The sequence below is a fragment of the Sturnira hondurensis genome, unplaced genomic scaffold, assembly GCF_014824575.4.
Source record: "Sturnira hondurensis isolate 20B ecotype Veracruz unplaced genomic scaffold, ASM1482457v3 Scaffold0000167, whole genome shotgun sequence".
Classification (NCBI taxonomy): Eukaryota; Metazoa; Chordata; class Mammalia; order Chiroptera; family Phyllostomidae; genus Sturnira; species Sturnira hondurensis.
Window position 1 is genome coordinate 7411881 of NW_028072798.1, and position 16588 is coordinate 7428468.

The 16588-nt window shown below is 56.0% G+C and overlaps 1 protein-coding gene across 1 annotated transcript in view; it reads right to left on the reverse strand.

The window, feature by feature from the left end:
- Positions 1 to 1929: 1929 nt before the first annotated feature.
- PRKN (parkin RBR E3 ubiquitin protein ligase) overlaps positions 1930 to 16588 on the reverse strand; it is an 851421-nt gene continuing 836762 nt past the window's right edge. Inside the window, exons 10-12 of the mRNA XM_037059502.1 lie at positions 16432 to 16512; positions 4837 to 4954; positions 1930 to 2145 (exon numbers count right to left, since the gene is read on the reverse strand). Coding sequence (XP_036915397.1) covers positions 2033 to 2145; positions 4837 to 4954; positions 16432 to 16512 — 312 coding nt within the window. The 3' untranslated portion in view covers positions 1930 to 2032. The remainder of the gene's footprint in view (positions 2146 to 4836; positions 4955 to 16431; positions 16513 to 16588) is intronic.

A 16588-nucleotide genomic window follows, 5' to 3' on the forward strand; every position in this document is an offset into this window, starting at 1 on the left:
ACATATTTTAAGGATCAGGATTCTTTCTAAAACAAACACACACACAAACAAAAAACCAAAAGAAAGAGCCACCAGGGAAGGAGCAGAAGCCTGGGGACGTCGACCATGCCTGAGTGTGGTGGAGGACGCCTGCCCCACCCTGCCTGTCCGCGCCCAGGCAGCAGCAGGGGCAGCACCACGGAACCCAGGGCCACGGAGGCTGTGAAACGCCAGCCCCCCCGGGGCAGGGAGCGGCTCCCTACTGGGACTGTCGGAAACGCACAGGCCTGGAGTGGGTTCGAATTGAGTGTGGACACCGGCTGTTGGGACCTGCCCCTGTCTCCCACTACCAAACCTCGGCTCCCCATTATCTGTGCCCACCCTGCGGGCTTCCTGACTGAGTCTGGCAGCCTGGGGTGGGGGCTCCTCCCCATCCTGTCCCAGGTTGGGGAAAGAAGGCAGATGTCCCGGGGACATGCCCTGAGGTTGCCCCCTCTCTCCCCCGCAGCAGGATTCCTGGTGCCACTTCCACGGAGAGGAGACCTGCTGCTGGTTTTCTCATGTCCAGGCCCCCGAATGTGAAGGGACCCCACGTGGGAGTGGACTCACCGTGCACTCGGTGAGGTCACCACCTGCCCAAGAAGACAGTGGTTATAGGTGTGCGGCCTGTGTTGCACAAAGTGGGGTTGGCCGTATGTCACATAAACACGTCTGTTTGATGTGCTGCGAGAGCCTCAGAAAAAAAGGAAGAAAAGCAAGAAAACAAGGAAAGAAACCTTGATCAGCACTCCGCTCCAGCCCACGCTCACACAAGGAAATGTCCCGGCATGGGTCCACTGCCTGGGGGCGAAGTGTGTCCCTGGGAGTGGCCCCCGAGCTCCGCAGGTTGGGGCCGTGTGGGCTTGCGCACAGAGCAGGAACGCCCAGGGCGGACAGGCGGGCGCAGCTGCATTTCGAAGGTCCCGGAAGCGCGCCCTCCCGGAGGAGCCTGTTCTGATAGCCTGCACGCTACTCTGGTTAACCCCCAGAGCCACCTGGAAACCACTGCCAAAATGGCTCTCTCCCAGGGGCCTCATCCGCTAGATTTACAGGGAAGCCACATGCAATTAGCTTATTCTCCAAGCTGCAAAATGAACACTTATAATCAAATGACAGATTTGGTAATATTTTCAGAAAAACAATTTCCAAAGTGGCAACTAAGTCGAATGAAAGTACATTAAGTTTAGATTTCTTCCCGGCAATGTAAACACGCAACATTCAAATGAACTCTCATGACTTCTCACTTCGTTGGCAAGCTGATTTAGGCAAGGCTGCTATTCCATCAATGCGGTCCCAAAAGGTAGCATTCTCGGGGACAAACACAGGGCTCTGACTGTTGCTGGTGGTTCCTTGGGAAGCAGTGCCCTGTGCAAATGCAGAGCAGAGCACTGGCCATAGAACAGGGAAGAAGGTTCTGAGGGTCCACTGCCACAGATCTTGGAGAATCACTGAAACAGACCCGTAGAACAGCTTCCCACCGTCCCGATGGCTGCTTCCCAGCACGGGCTGAAGGTCAAATGCAGGAAATTAAACCTGAGAAACTGCTCTCTGTGCTTATGCAGCCTGCCTTGAATTCACTCAAGGGGGACAGTCCCTCAAGAGATGGGCAGTGCTTCCTCTGTGCTCTGGTGTGCGTACTGCTGAGGCCCGAGACAGCTTCTTGCTGGCCTCATGGTCAGTTTTGCTGGTTCCCATGGGGACAGTGGAAGGGAGGCCAGGCCACTCCTGTGCTGCTTTTGTGATTTTGGAAAGAACTGGGTGCCTGTGGGCACACATGTGAACACATGTGTGCTCATATAAGCTCCAGTGCATGTGAGTATAATGTATATATGTGCAGGTGCATGTGGGCATGCACACATATATGTGTGCACATGTGCATGTGTTGGTGTGTGCATGTGTGTGGTGTGTGTTTGCATGAGCCTGTGTGTGCATGCACGCGTGTGTGGAGAAAGGGAGAGTCGCCGACGCTGGCAGGCAGCCGTGCTCCGAGCCCGATGGCGGCGTCCCGTGGCGGCTACACGTCGAACCAGTGGTCGCCCATGCAGGTGCGGCTCCACTCGCAGCCGCAGTGCCAGCACCAGTCCAGCTGGCACTGGGGCTGCGGGCACTTCATGTGCATGCATCCTCCTGCGGGCAAAGCACACAGGCACGGTGTTGGCAGGCGCCCATCCCCACGCCCGCAACTGTCCCAGAAGTGGCTCTCCCAGGGCGCCACCGCGCGCGTCCCAGGGGTGGCATCGGAGCTGAGGAGAACAGATCAGAAAGCGCGAATAAGTGGCAGCCGTGGAGACAGGGCGCCGCGTCCACCAGTCCATCAGGGACAGAGGCCATGTGTGCCTCTGAGCTCACGGACTTCCCCCAAGGTGGGTTCAGAGACAGGCGGCAGGACCCAGGCCTTCTGTAAGGGTCTGCTCAGATTTACTAGTGTGCGTCTATATTAACACACTTAACCATTTAATATGGAACACACACCAACGGAGACACACGCTCTGAGTGATGCTCCTCACGCCTTCAGTGGTACGTGGCCTGGCAAGATGTGTGAAACAGGAGTCGGATGGCAGCATTAAAGGGTTTCATAGGGAATATGCTCCTAATGCCACGCGGACTGTTAGCTAAGGTGAGGAGGACAGGAAGAAACTCATGGCAGTGCCGGGTGTGCCCCACAGATTATCTCATTCACTCCTGAAAAGCAGCTCGTGAGACAGGAGGGGAACTTGGGTGTAGACTTTTCTCAAGGTCAAGGGCAAAGCCCGAGATTTCACCGGGATCTTTGGGACTTCAACGTCCCTGCTCTCCCAGAGCAGGGCCCCTTAGACAGCAGAAGGCGCCTGATGTGGAGACTTGTCTGGGGTCCTCGCCACCCCCACTCCCCCACTTAAACGCGGCCATCTCCTCCTGCTGGGGTTCAGACAGCAGGCCGAGCGGCGGACAGGAGGGCCTGGCCCGAGCTCCCCGTGGGGAAGGGGCTCTGCCTGATTTCGCAGGTGCTCCAGGCAGAGGCCCGGCTCCTACCCAACATCAGATGAGCCCCATTCTTCACGGTTACCAATTAATTACCTTGTTAAGGCATTTTCCTTGCCCGATTTTCCACGTAATTGCTTCGGTACTGCCTCATTTTTATTAGGAGAAACTTGGCACTAGAACTTCCACTCGTTTAAAATATTTATGAATATGTGACTAAAGGCATTTGTGTTAGAATAATTGTTAGGATAACGTAAGAGCACTTAAAATTCCAGACTTTTACCTTTCTTTTGGTTGGTGTGAAAGGTCATTTAAAAATTACAAACATGTGGAAAATGGAGTGAAAAACTCACTTAGATTACCTTTATCTCAATAGTTCCCACTTTGGATTACACAGTTTCAGGATCGTGTCATTTTCGACACACAGAAGATGCTTGGCACTCACGATGTAGACGGCGAGTAAACAGAGGGGACTCAGAGGGGACTCTGAGAGGGGGCCGCCCACAGGATGCGCTGAGCACCCACTACACTTGGGCTTCACGTCACACCACGGAGCCGGGGAGGGCCACGCATGTCGGCCAACAGACCGCAGGACCACACATTGTGGACGCCAGAGCAGGGAGTGTGCACACAGAGCAAAGTCCATGGCCACGGCCACAGGCACTGCCATGGGGCCGAGTGGCTCTCTCTCCACGACCTTCAGCCTGTGACAGGGTCAGGTGCCTGTTGGGGCTGGGTGGGGGTCCTCCCGTCTAAGGGCTCTCCTGAGTGTCCCACAGCCACAGTGGCCTCCCCTGCATTGAAAGGGGGAGGAGATGTGAACGGGTGGGGACCTGGCTGTCATAGGAGACGCCACCCCCTGGTCAGAGCATCGCTGGGGAGAACCAGCCGGGTGGACACGGTGTCCGACGCCCGGGGAACCTGCTCCTGGGCGACTCTGACTACAGTCGGGGTCACTTCACCCAGCAGTACCTGCGCCTGTCACTCGCATTCCAACAGCTGAGACAGCTGGTGGAAGGCAAAGGCAAGGCCCTGTTCAGAAACCCACGGCGTAAAGGGCCTTTTCATGAAGGAGCCGAGAGGCGGGGGGCTGTCGGGCACCAGGGCACCCGGGGCCAGGAAGGCGAGATCTCGGCCCGAGGGTGCTCCAGGGTCCAGAGGGGTGTGAGGTGCTGTCACGGGTAAAACAAACCAACAAACCCGGAATCTAACTGGTTGACAAAGTTCCACAGATTTCCTCCGAACAGGAATCTGAAATGCTCTCATCTGCTGGGTGCGCTGTGGGGGGGTGTTGCCTCCTGGAGTGATTCCGGGTCACACATCCTGACACGCAGCTGGGAAGAGCTTGGCACAGGCACACAGTGAGTGCTCAGCGCATGTTAGTTGCTTTGTTATTGTTGCTGCCCAGCAGGGAGACACAGCAGAAGCCGACTGCCACATTTACTTGACATGGTGACACCCCTCACCCCAGTGTGTCTCCAGACGCCAGGGAGTGGGACCGGAGTGTGGGGGGGGGAGACGCACCTTGGGAAATGGTGGCCTGGGCAGTGCCCATAGTGTCTTTTTTGTTTGTTGTTGGTTTTAGAGTAGCGAACAGCTAACATTGTTAATAACAAGTAATAATAAGAGCAATTAGACACAGGAGGACTTGCGTGCGGCTTAAGGGGACAAGAACCCCGATGGGGCAGCGCTGGGATGCATGCTGAGCAGATGCCGCTGAAGCCCCTGAGTGGCCCCCCAATCTCCCCACCTCCCACCATGCACCCCTCTTCGCTCCTGGCCGCCGTGGCCGTGCGGCCCACGCTCTCGCTCGGACAAGAGCTTGGCGGAGCCTCGCAGTTTGCAGCCCCGACTCACCGTTCTTCTCGACGGGCACCTGACAGCGGGGGCAGGGCTTGGTGGTCTGCTTGATCGTCTCTTTGGAGGACTCCTCCCAGCGAGCTTGCTCGGCCGCCTTCTCGTCCACTCTGTAGACCTGGGGACAAACGGCGCAGGGGCTGAAATCTACTCCCGAACACGGGATGAGGCGAAGGGCAGCTGTACGGGGGATGCCTAGGGAAGGAAGGGCCTCAGGCAAGAAGCACAACCACAAACCCACTGGGCAGCTGGTGGGCGGGGCTTGGCAGGCTGGACCGTGGGCTCTGGTGGGAGGCCTGCACTCACAGGCCTGGGAAAGCTTGCTCGGTTTTGCAGGGTGAGGTCGCCTCTCCTGCTGTTTTGAATAAGTGTAATACGTGTCACCTAGTGGGTGGCCGAAATGCGGGCCAGGTGATAAATGTGCTTAAGCACTTTGAGTAGAGAGATGCTTCAGCAGGTGACTACACTCAGTTTTACTTTACTTCGAGGATTCGAAGTGTCAAACAATTTTCAAAGCTGGTATGTAGGACAGTCTATGTGACTCTGAAATCTTTGCTTTTAAACTTCCTTCTACAGGTGCAAACGCAAGGCCCATGGGCCGAGTCTGGCCCTCCACCTGGTTTTCTCTGGCTCGGCACCTTGTTCCCACCTGGTGGCAGCGCTGAGCTCCTGGCCTCTGGTTAAAGAATAGTTCCGTTTACGCAGGCCCAAAATTACATTGGGCCCTCTGAAGGCAACCGCGAGGCAGATGTGCCTCCCGGTGAAAATGAGTTTGACACCTCTGCTCTATATCTCGTCACCCTTCATTCTTGCATCCGGAAAATGGGAAACTCCAAATGTTGCCCCAGAAGTGACAGGGGCAGGAACAGGACATGGAGCAATTGGGACAGAGAGGGGGCAGCGGGTGCTGGGAATACAGCCAGAGGTTGAGACTGTGGGCTCTGGAGCCAGTTGCCGGGTTCAAATCCCAGCTCCACCCACATGAGTGCTTTGGAAACCACCCTGAGCGTGTCTGAAAGGTCTGGTCCCATAGGAGGGAGTGAAAACTGCTCAGTGCATCGAGGCTGTGGAGGAAGAAGTGGGTTGATTTTTTTACAGACTTCAAATGAGTGTCTGACATAGTGTCGAGTGACAGTACGAGTGACATCGGGACCTGCAGCCGGCAAACTCTCAGAAGTGTTCGCGGAAACCGCTCATGTTGGAGAAACGGCTCATGTTGGAGGACTCGGTCCTCCCAGATCCTCACCACGGGAGGGAGGAGGGGTTTCCAAGGGGCCACTGAGGGCAGCGCTGTGCCTCTGCCAACCGCCTGGATGCAGCGCTCCCTTCCCCTGGCGTCACACCCAGTGACGTGCAGAGAAAAAACTGGTATGTGCTTGGATTCCATACAAAGGCCCTGTGGTCTAGAAATATATTTGGAATGTTAACCCAAGCAGAAGACCTCCATCTTGGCCTCTATTGTATTTAAAATTTTTCTTCTATGCCTTAATATTAATGCAAATGTGTGAGTCATTTTATTAATTCATAATGACCCTTTTAAAACATTCCCAGAGCTATTTTAAAGAAATTACTGAAAATGACTTAAAGTATAAATTAGTGAAAAAAATCAGAGAACATGAAATCCTCTCACACTCCGAAATCGCTCACAATACCGGTGCTACTTTCCATTTCCAAGTTCATGGCACATTCTTTTCCATGCTTTGACTTCCATGACTTCAGTTGATCCCCGCAAGGACCCCGAAAAAGAGCTGGGCAAACAGCAAACTTATTTTGCAAATGAGGCCCAAGTGGTAAGACGGTCAAGTGCCAGGTTCAAGGATGCTCACCTGGTACCTAGCAGCCTCAGTGCCAATCCAGTGCAAACATCTGGGCGAGTGGAGCCTGGAAGCCCCACCCAGGGGTGCTCCTCTGCGGGTTCTGGCCCGTAGCATTGTGGCATTGTACTTCGAGACCCAAACTCTACCTGCCCATCACCTCTCAGCAGGTGCTCTAGGTGGTGAGAGTGACGGCTAAGGGACCGGAGGGACGAACTTAGCAACTGAGTCCTCGGCCACCCTGCGGGGACCACGGAGCCAGGTGGTGCCTGGGTTAGAGGTGGGATCTGGTGAGCGCGGTCCTCCCCCTCCACACAGAACCCAGCTTTTATCGTCTCCTCTCCACCTGCTAAGTACGTCTGAAATGCCCAAGTCGTTCGGTCTTTAAAGAAAGACGTATGGCCCTGGCTGGTATAGCTCAGTGGATTGAGCGTGGGCCTGAGAACCAGAGAATTGCGGTTCGGTTCCCAGTCAGGGCACATGCCTGGGTTGCAGGCCAGTTCCCAGCAGGGGATGCACGAGAAGCAACCATACAATGATATTTCTCTTCCCCTCTCTTTCCCTTCCCCTCTAAAGATAAATAAATAAAGTCTTTAAAAAAAAAAGAAAGAAGTATGACGAGGTAAGTGACTGCTTACACCTAAGTTGCAGCATTTAATGGCTGCATAGTCATTAGTGTTTGTTTTTGTTATTTTGGGTGGAAAGTGAAGTCGTGCAGGGCCAAGAGCAGGTCCGCGTCATGCGTGTCTTTGGCGTCTGGCACGGTGTCTGGCACCTCGGGGGCACCCGTGCGTGTCAGCTGAGTGGGGGAAGGAATGACAGCCCATGAGGGCACTCATCTGACAGTCATCTGGAATAGGAGGACCCCGAGACCCAGCAGGGGCAGGCGAGGGGCGGAACCCAGTTTCTTTCTGTTAAGTAGCTGCCCCATTCACAGAGGAGATGCCCTTTACGGGACAGGGGTCTCACGTGACCAGTGGCTGCTCTGTTTGAATGAAGTGGCCATTGTGACAGCTAAGAAGCACCCGCAGGTGCCCCAGAACTTCCTGTCACTTGGGACAGCATGAGGGCCACTGTAGCCACGAGGCCCAGGACGACGCTGTGCGGAGGAGAGTCACCGCCGTGCCTGTCTTCCAGTCCACTCAGGCCACGGCAGCACTAACCCTCAGGGACGCGAGACTTCCTCTCAGTGGCCGTAGGTTCCAGCTCTTCTGTTTAAGGTCCAAGAGCCTGTGACCCTGCAGCAGGGGTCCGCATTGTGGGGGTGCTCACAGACCAGACAGACAGACCGTTTTCCTTGTCAGAACCTGCTTTCCAGACGCCACTTCTCAGCAGCAGAGCGCATTCCCTGCTGCGGGAGAAGGCAGGTCCCATTCCCGACGGTTCTGGCCGAAGGAGGCCCGGCTGCCAGTCCTTGGTGGGAACGGACCCTGGGGCGGGGGTGGGCTCGGTGAGGCTCTGGGGTCCTCGCTGGAGCACTCGTGGGGCAAGATCGCTGAGGTCAGACCTTGTGGAGACGCCCACCTCCACACATCAGAGACAAGAGGAGGAAGCACGAGGCAGGACCCTCAGAAACAGGCGAACAGTGGCCAAGGGAAACGTTGGAGGGGTTCCCCATCAACCTGCCTGCCCAGCACCCAACCTCTCCTGGGGGAGGCAGTGGACTACCACCTACAAGCCACTGGGGCCCAGCCTCTCACAGCCTTGAAAAGTTAGAGATCCACCTGCACAGAAGTGACAAGGCATTTTTTTTTGTGGTTGACACCAGACGTCTAAAGGTTACAATTGTGCTGCCCCACAGAACACGGAGCCATTCTGCACGGAACGTAGACACCGAGCTGCCACTCGCCTTCCTGGGAAACGGCGGGTGCTTCTGTCTCTCAGACGCTCATGCACCCGGCTCTCTGGCCTGCGGGCGGTGTTCCCGTCGATCTGGTGACCAAGACTTTGGTGTGGACTAATGCAGAACTGTGTCTCTGGGCCGTGCTGTGACACCTGCCACATTGTGAGTTGGCACTTTGTGGGGAGCAGGGCAGGGGGTGGGGGGAGGCCGGAGAGAGGATGGAAAAGACAGCAGCAACATCTATTGTGTTGGGAAGGGGACTGCCTGTGTCAGGGACACAGATTAGCTCTCCTAGCAGCTGTGGCCTCCTGGAAAGGCAGGTCTTGTCATCGACTGTGACCGAAGAAACCACAGCTCTGAGAGGCTGCGGGCCTAGCCAAGGTCACCCGGCCGGAAAGCGGCAGATGGAGAATTCCCGCACTGAGCTGTCTGATTTCAGGCCCCTGCTCTTGCTAGTTAGTTTCTTTGTCCTGCCCTGTAGTGACGTATGACACATGGGACAAAAGGGTGAAGGCCACGGTGACGTCATGGATCGGTTCTGGCAGCCAAGGGCTGGGGGAGGAAAACCTCCGCTGTCCCCGCTGTTGCCACCGAGCCCTCACTCTCAGCCTGCCTGTCACCAGCCTGGTGGCTTCACTCCAGCACTGCAGATCAGCACTCCCACCATTGCTGCCTGGCGGGCTCTCACTTCGCCTGACCTGCTGAAACTGTTCTCAGAAAGGACAGGAGTGAGCCCGATGTCCAAAGCCAGTGCCTTTCTCTGTCCTTCCACCTCTGGTTGTCCCTCTGAACTTCAGTGGCTCCTTCCTCCTTGGCAGAACGGAGCTGTCACGAGCACCAAGAGGGCTCTGAGGGGCCTTCATCCCCCATATCACGTTTTTCTTGTTAGTTCCTAGCCTTGCCTGGTTGGATCCATGTGGAAGAGGAAGTCAGAGCCCCCCATCACTGCTGCTGGCCTGAGTGACCCTGGGGGGCCCCTGCCAGGGAGCTTACGTGCCCAGGTGACTTGGTGTCAGACTTCGGCCGTCACCGTCAAGCCCGTTTCACAGACACCTGTGCTCAGCATCCATTGCGAGCATCCTTGGAGCCGATGTTCACACCTGTCCTGAATGATCTCGAGCCCTGGGTGGGTGCCCGCTGCTCCAAGGTCACCCAGGGCTTAAAAAATAGCCGAACAGATTCTTGTGCCCGAACCCTGCAGATCTGGACCCAGCGGTGCTGGGGTGGGTCCAGCAGCCCGAAGCCTTCAAGCACCCGGGGGATGGTGAGGCACTGGAGGGCTGGGAGCCCTCCCACTCGGGGCTGAAGAGAACAAGTTCAGTTGGGCAACCCCCCCCCCCCCACCCCCACCCCGTGCTGGTGTGAGTCGCCGGCTGGAACATGACTTGTTCTGGTGCCTCTGGGAGGGGAAGGTTTGGCGTGACTCAGCCTCCTCGCCCTGTAGGAGATGCTCACGCAGAGCCTTGCATGACGCTCAGGTCAGCCGTGTAGACAGGGCCGCATGCCCACTCGCCGTCCACTCTCCTGAGCAGGACGGTGTGTGAGTGTGGTGAGGTACAGGGCAAGCCTCCCTCCTTACCTGCTGGACGGCGAAAGGCTGCCCTCTGATTCCCTCTGCACCTTCCAGGTGGCCTCAGTGAGGCCAAGCATCGGCGTGGAGGCTCCAGAAAGAGTTTTGCTCTCATTGACAAGTGGGTGTGTCTGGAGCACGAGGAGGGTCAGAGCAGGACTGTGCGCCGTCCTGCTGGGCCTGAACCCCAGTCACTCCTCGCCTGCTGTGTGGCGGCACACGACCACCCGAACTTGGGCTCTGCTCGCCTGTAAGTGTGTCCGATTGTACCTGCTGCACCAGGCAAGTGCGGGAGTTGTGAGTCAGCCAGAGGGGCCTGCGAAGAGCTCGGCGCAGGGCCCGGCGCACCTGAAGCCCAGGCCTGTTTTCTATGGTCATAATCGGTAGTGTTTTGTCTCATGGTCATTGTCGTCGCGGCCAACTCTGATGAGACGGACTGCGGGAGGGAGGTCGTGTAGACCGAAGAGACTGCCCAAGGCCTGGATTGGCCTCAAGTCTCCTTTCAAAAATACAGGTGCATCTAAGTGCCCCCAGAGGGTTTTAAATGTGTGCCCGAGGGTGTTGTTGACACACACGTAGGTGAGAACACTTAGAGACTGTGCACACACACGTCACCTTTCCCGCTATGGGAGTGTCGCCTGTGACATCTTCTAGCCAATGACTGAGCAAGCATCTCCTCATTCTAAAAGTCAGTGTGAACCCATTTTCCAAAAGTCGGACTGCCACTGATCACTGCAAGCACGGATGGCTCTGTTCAGGTGTGACTGCCTCCAGGTGGACCCAGCTGTGAGGCGCCACCTGTCTTACCCCTGTGGCACGCCCCCAGTCACCAAGAACCCTCTCCTCTGCAGAAGAGCCTTCAGACTTCCCCAGACAGGGCATCCTCCAAGGGCTGTTCTGGTCCGCAGCCACTGCCTGCGCGCGGCCCTCCCCCTGCTGGTGAGCGTAGGCACTGCATCACCCTCCAGGCACAGATGTCAATAAAACTTGCCTTGCTGTTCTCACACTCCCAGAACTGTTACTGTCTAGAGAGAGAGAGAGAGAAAAAAACCCCTCCAAGTGTGAGGATGTCATGGAGCATCTTGCCAAGGGCTGGGTGGGCTGCTGGGCTGCATTCGTGCACCGAGTTCTAAACTTCCCAGGCTGTCACCCCGAGGGTAGCCTGGAAGAATATTTTGATGACGACAACAGTGAGGGATTCTGTGGTCAGTGTGACGTACCCCGACTCCCAGTTAGGTCTTGCTAACTGCTCTGTAGAGGGGCAGGGAAAGGAAAGGATGGCTAGTCGCCTCTTTTGAGACTGAGGGCAACACGGACCCACATTTATATTAAGAAGATTATTAACAGACACCACTAGATGTTATTGGGAGCTTTACTGTACTTCGTGTTCAACTCGTCTCACAGACTGGCTGACAGGGAAGATCTGTCCCTGGGCAGGGGAGAAAGGTAAGCCCACTCGTATTCCTGATAGCAGGGATCTCTGGTTCACGCCTGGCCTTGGTCAGTAATCACTAAAATTAATATAGGAGCGGGTCATGAGAGCTCTGGGAATGAACCAAAGTCAACAGAGCAAGTCAGGGGCCTGCAGCCGGCTGCCTGCCAGGGAGTCGGCTGAACGGAGATGCGGGCAGACCAGGAGGAGCATCCGGGCAAAGAAACTCCTGCAAAGACTGATGAAGAGCTGAGCATCACCCACATCTGTCCCTTTCCCATATCACAAAAGGAAAACCTTGTAGAGGTTCCAGTTAATCCCAGTGTTTTCTCCACTCTTCCTTTCTCCAGACCAGCAATGCTCCCCAGAAACCTCAGATACACGGGCTCAACCTCTCGAGAAGTCTGGGGTCTCTCTTCTCTTGTGGGGAGAGTCCACTACTCTGCCTGTGGGGGAGCCCCTCTCTGTCTCACTGCCCCACTAATTAACTCGCTCACTTTAAACTCTACACCCATTGGAGATGGACTGCACGAAGCCAAGAACCCACAGCAGGCCCTGGACCCAGAACGCCTGCATCGGAACTCTCACCACAGACAGCACTTTGAGTTGGAGGCACCCCTCCTGTAAAGAGAAAACCGCAGCAGACACAAAGCGGGTCCTTTGTACAAAGCAAGCTTTACAAGGCCGACGATTGTTTTTGCTGGAACTGGCACAGAGGCCCATTCATTCTGCAAACATGTGCGGAGTGCACGGCTCTAGGTACGAGGGTGACATCAGGGAACAAAAGAGGACAAGCAAACACCAGACAGGAAGCACCTGCCACGCAGTGCTGGCACAGGGGCAGAACAGTGGTCCTCACGCTGCGTGTTGGTGTCCCTGTAGGACCCGCCCAAACCCAAGTGGCTGCAGACTCCCCACGGGCCCCACCCTGTCCTAGAACCCACAGGTCTGGGATGGGGCCCAGGAATTTGGGAGTTGTCATGTTTCTGGGTGATATTCACGCAGCTAGTCCATGGGTGGCCCTTTGAGAAGCCCTGCCTGCAGAGCACCTGTGGACACGGCATACCTGTCAGCACAGGTGGAACAAACTCTGTGTGTGTGTGTGTGTGTGTGTGTGTGTGTGTGTGTGTTCTAGCACAGGCTGTTTGGCCGCCAGCCTGACGTCAGCCAGCCTGTGGGAGTGTGCGTATTGCAGTGAGGATGAAGGAGGAACCCACCGCCTTATTCTGCTGGCGCTGTGAGGGCCAGGCCCCGAGCCAGGCATGACGCATGTGCTACTGCATTTCATCTCTGTCATTTCACATCTCATATTACAGAGCAGGAGAGCATGGTGTTGAGGGGCCACGTAATTCCCTCAGTGATTATTACAGCCAATGGGTCTGTCTGGGTTTTCCAGAGAGGGAACCAATAGGGTACACGCATGCGTATATACAGCATATGGATTTATACAAAAAGTCAGCTCGTGGGACGGGGGGAACTGGCGGGTACAGAACCTGTAAAGTGGGGCAGCAGGCTGGGAACTCAGGCCGAGTTTCTAAGTGATGGTCTCCAGGCAGAATTGCTTCGTATCTGGCAAATCCATGGCTTTGCTCTTCAGACCTTCACCTGATTGGACGAGGCCCACCCACATTGTGAGTACCTCCTTTGCTCAGTGTTGGCTGATTGGAGGTGTTGATCACCTCTTCACAATCCCCTCACAGCAACTCCCGCACTGGTGTTTTCCAGAACAACTGAGCAACATGGCCTACCCATGTTGTCACCAAAATGTAACCATCACAGCTAGTCATGGCCAAACTCATTTCCCAGACTGACTTTCAAACCATGCTGCCTTGCCCTGGGTCCCCCCCGGAAGGGGTGGCTCGGAGAAGACAGCACCATGAGTTCTCGCCAGAGGAATGGGATGTGACCTGGAGAAGGACAGGGACCAGGGCGCTGCTCACCCGGCAGCTGGCACTGGGCTGCTGCTCCGCTGGGTGGAGCAGGCCAGCCGTCCCTGCAGATAGCCCACAGCCCTGGGCGGAGGCCCGCGTGTGTCCCTCCTCCTGCCCCAGTTTCAGTCGGTGACTCATGAGAGAGTCCCAGTCCTGCGTGGCCCAGACAGGCTGCTCCCTGTGCTGCAGCCCTGGGGCGGGGTTGTCGTCCTCCAGAGGCGGCAGCACTCCTTTTGGCCCCAGGTCATTTCACTTCTGGCTACCACCCCTTCTGAGACACAGGGTTTCTCTTGGGGATGGAGCGCCATCTGGTGAGGCAGAGGCGCCCAGCAGCGGTTTCCTCTCTGGCTGCTGGGGAGGAGAGGCGGAGCACTGGCAGGTGGAGATCAGGGGTGTGTGGTGTGTGTGTGGTGTGTGCAGTGTATACAGTGTGTGGGGTGTGTGTGCAGTACATATGGTGTGCAGTGTGTGCAGTGTGTACATAGTGTATGTGATGTGTGTGTTGTGTGGGTGGGGTGTGATAAACGGTCTCTGGTAAAACACCCCCCAAAGCACTGCGCTGTCCAGTGGCTTGTTTCCGCACTGTGCACACAGAGCATGGATGTGCATGTCCAGGTGAGGTGTTGACAGTTCACCCTCTTCAAGTTTGCGGGCTGGGGAGGGCCGCTGGCCAACTCTGGGGGGTGCTGGGAGCAGGGCAGAGGCAGGAGGGCCCAGGGGACCTGGCCGATTATGTCCTAGTGAGGCCAGCAGGAGTGCACCTAGTGAGGTGCACTCCCGGGCTGGGGAGACGCTGAGGGAGGGGGGGCCGAGCCCTGGGGAGGTGCTGGGAGGGCTCAGTGCTGGCTCTTTCAGGAGTGACAGTCCCCCAAGACAGGCACAGCCCTGAAGGTCGGGAAGGGTCCTGGGAGAGCCAGAGGCTGGGCCTGCTGGGTGGGGTTCTGCCTGTAGGCACAGTGAGTGTGTGCGTGTATCACCCTCCAGGCGCCATCCCCCCACCCCTACCTCGGCACAGAAGTGTGCGTGTCCCCAGCTGCTGGGAGCTCGGGCTGCTGATGGATCCCTGCTGACAGGGCCTCCAACAAGCCAAACCTCTCAGAAAAGTTCAGTGCATATTTCTTGAATGAATGAAAGAATGTCTCTTTCTTTTCAGATGCTGCAATCACTGAATACACATCTGCTACATGCCTGTGTGCCAGACGCTGTCTGGGGCCTGGGGGACGCAGGGGTGGACAGAGCAGTTGGGCAGAAGAGACTCTCGCCTCCGCACCGCTGTCCATGCGGTGGAGGGGTCTTCATCACCCTCAGCTCGCAGTGCTGTCCACAGACTGACCCGCCTTCCGCGACTTCTCAGGGAAGCATTAGACAAAGCTACACACCTTCTACATTTGGTTAGCGTATCATGACTGTTGTTCATCTCCTGTAAGTCTCCCCCTGGTGCTCCTCTGAGCCTCCGAAGGGAAATGGACTTGCCCGCACTTTCCCCGGCAGCGGCGGCTTGTACAAACCCTCGGTTCAGTGTCTGCTGGCTGATGGGTCGGCAGACCCCGGCTCTTGGCACTAGTGGGCGATGCTTGCGGGAAGCCCTTTCTCCCATTCTCCAGAGTTGAACATTAAGGCTTTAGTGACTCCCCCAAAATTGGGGTCTACCTCAATCTTTAATGCCACGGTTGGCTGGTCAACTCTTGAATGGAGAAGAAAGGAGGCCGTTGGGTGGGTAGGCACTGTGACAGTTGTCTGTTAGGCAATGCTGTCTTTGCCTTATAGGTGCTGTTTAAAATGAGTAGATGCAGGGTGTCACTTCTTGGAGAGCCTGTGTCTATGTTTGGGGTCATAAGAGTGTACAGATATGAGTTGCAAGGCCAACTTGATTTTCGTGGAGCCTCAGGCTTCACCCTCTGGGCTGCAGTGACCCGGAGGCAAGGAGAGGGCGTGGGTCAAGGTCATTATTACTCCTGATGTTGGAACTCAGTAAGCTCCATTTGAATGTTCCTGGGCTAAACTAAAACCAGCAGAAGGAGCTTCAGCTGCCTCTGCCATAGAAATGGCGGTTCCCTCGTGCTCACAGCCAACATTTTAGGAGCTAATTGTGTTTACTTAATGATGCCAATAATGAGTAAATACATCCACAGTGTACCTAGTGGGGATACACTTTTTCATGCCCTGACTTTACAGCATCGGATGTTTAAAATTCTGCACTGTAAAATTACAATGTCTGAAATTTCTGTGTTGCTGTGTGAGGTCTCTGTCAATCCAATGATGAAGGGTTTATCTGGCTAGGTCTGGTGCTTACACCCTCGTTAGCATCTGTATCAGGAGGAAAATAACAGGCAGATTCACCAATGGCGCTGAAGGTTCCACTCCTTTCCCCCAAGGTTTGGTCGATCATAATTAATAAATAAAAGAAAACATATCTGCCTTTCTCTGGGCCTGACCCACGGCACGTGGAGAGTGAGGCTCGGTGTACGACATTCTCTGCCTAATCGGGCTGAGACACGCTCGCGAGCGGTTTGTGACGCTGCTGCCCGGCAGTGGTGTCCCTGCACCGTGCAACACTGGACACATCCGTCATTTCACGCCTGAGGGTAATTTTCCCTGAAGATTCTAAGCAAAGACACTTTTGAAAAATACAAATATGGGGCGAGTATCGATTTCTCCTGTTTGGAGGTCACTGAACTGCCTCGCCGCCCTCCTCTCAAGACTGGATGTACATTGTTGCTCACCCCTGTTCTGCGTACCTCTGGGGGGACACGATGGGACCGACTGGTGGTGGCAGGACCTACACACAGCACGCAGCCTCGGGAAGTCTGCCGCTCTACCCAGGACGGCGGGCATGGTCCTGGAACGGCTGTGACCCAGAGAAGCCCCAGCCACAGCCCCATCCCGTGGCTGCAGGCGACCAGGCAGGTTCTGGCTTTTTGCAGAGTGGAACCCCCCATGACCTCCAGAAGAAGGCTCTTCTCTCCCACCCGCATCCTGAGCTTCAGGGAAGGAAGGGCCCTTACCTGAGTCATTGCTGCTGAGGCGGCCAGCGCGCTGCATTCACCTTCGTGGGCTGCTTCCCTACAGTCCCGGCAAAACACGAGCTGTGGGAGAGAGAACACAGGGACATCAGACGGGGCTGCTGGTGTGCTGGGCCGCACCCTGCGGTCCCCTTCCTGG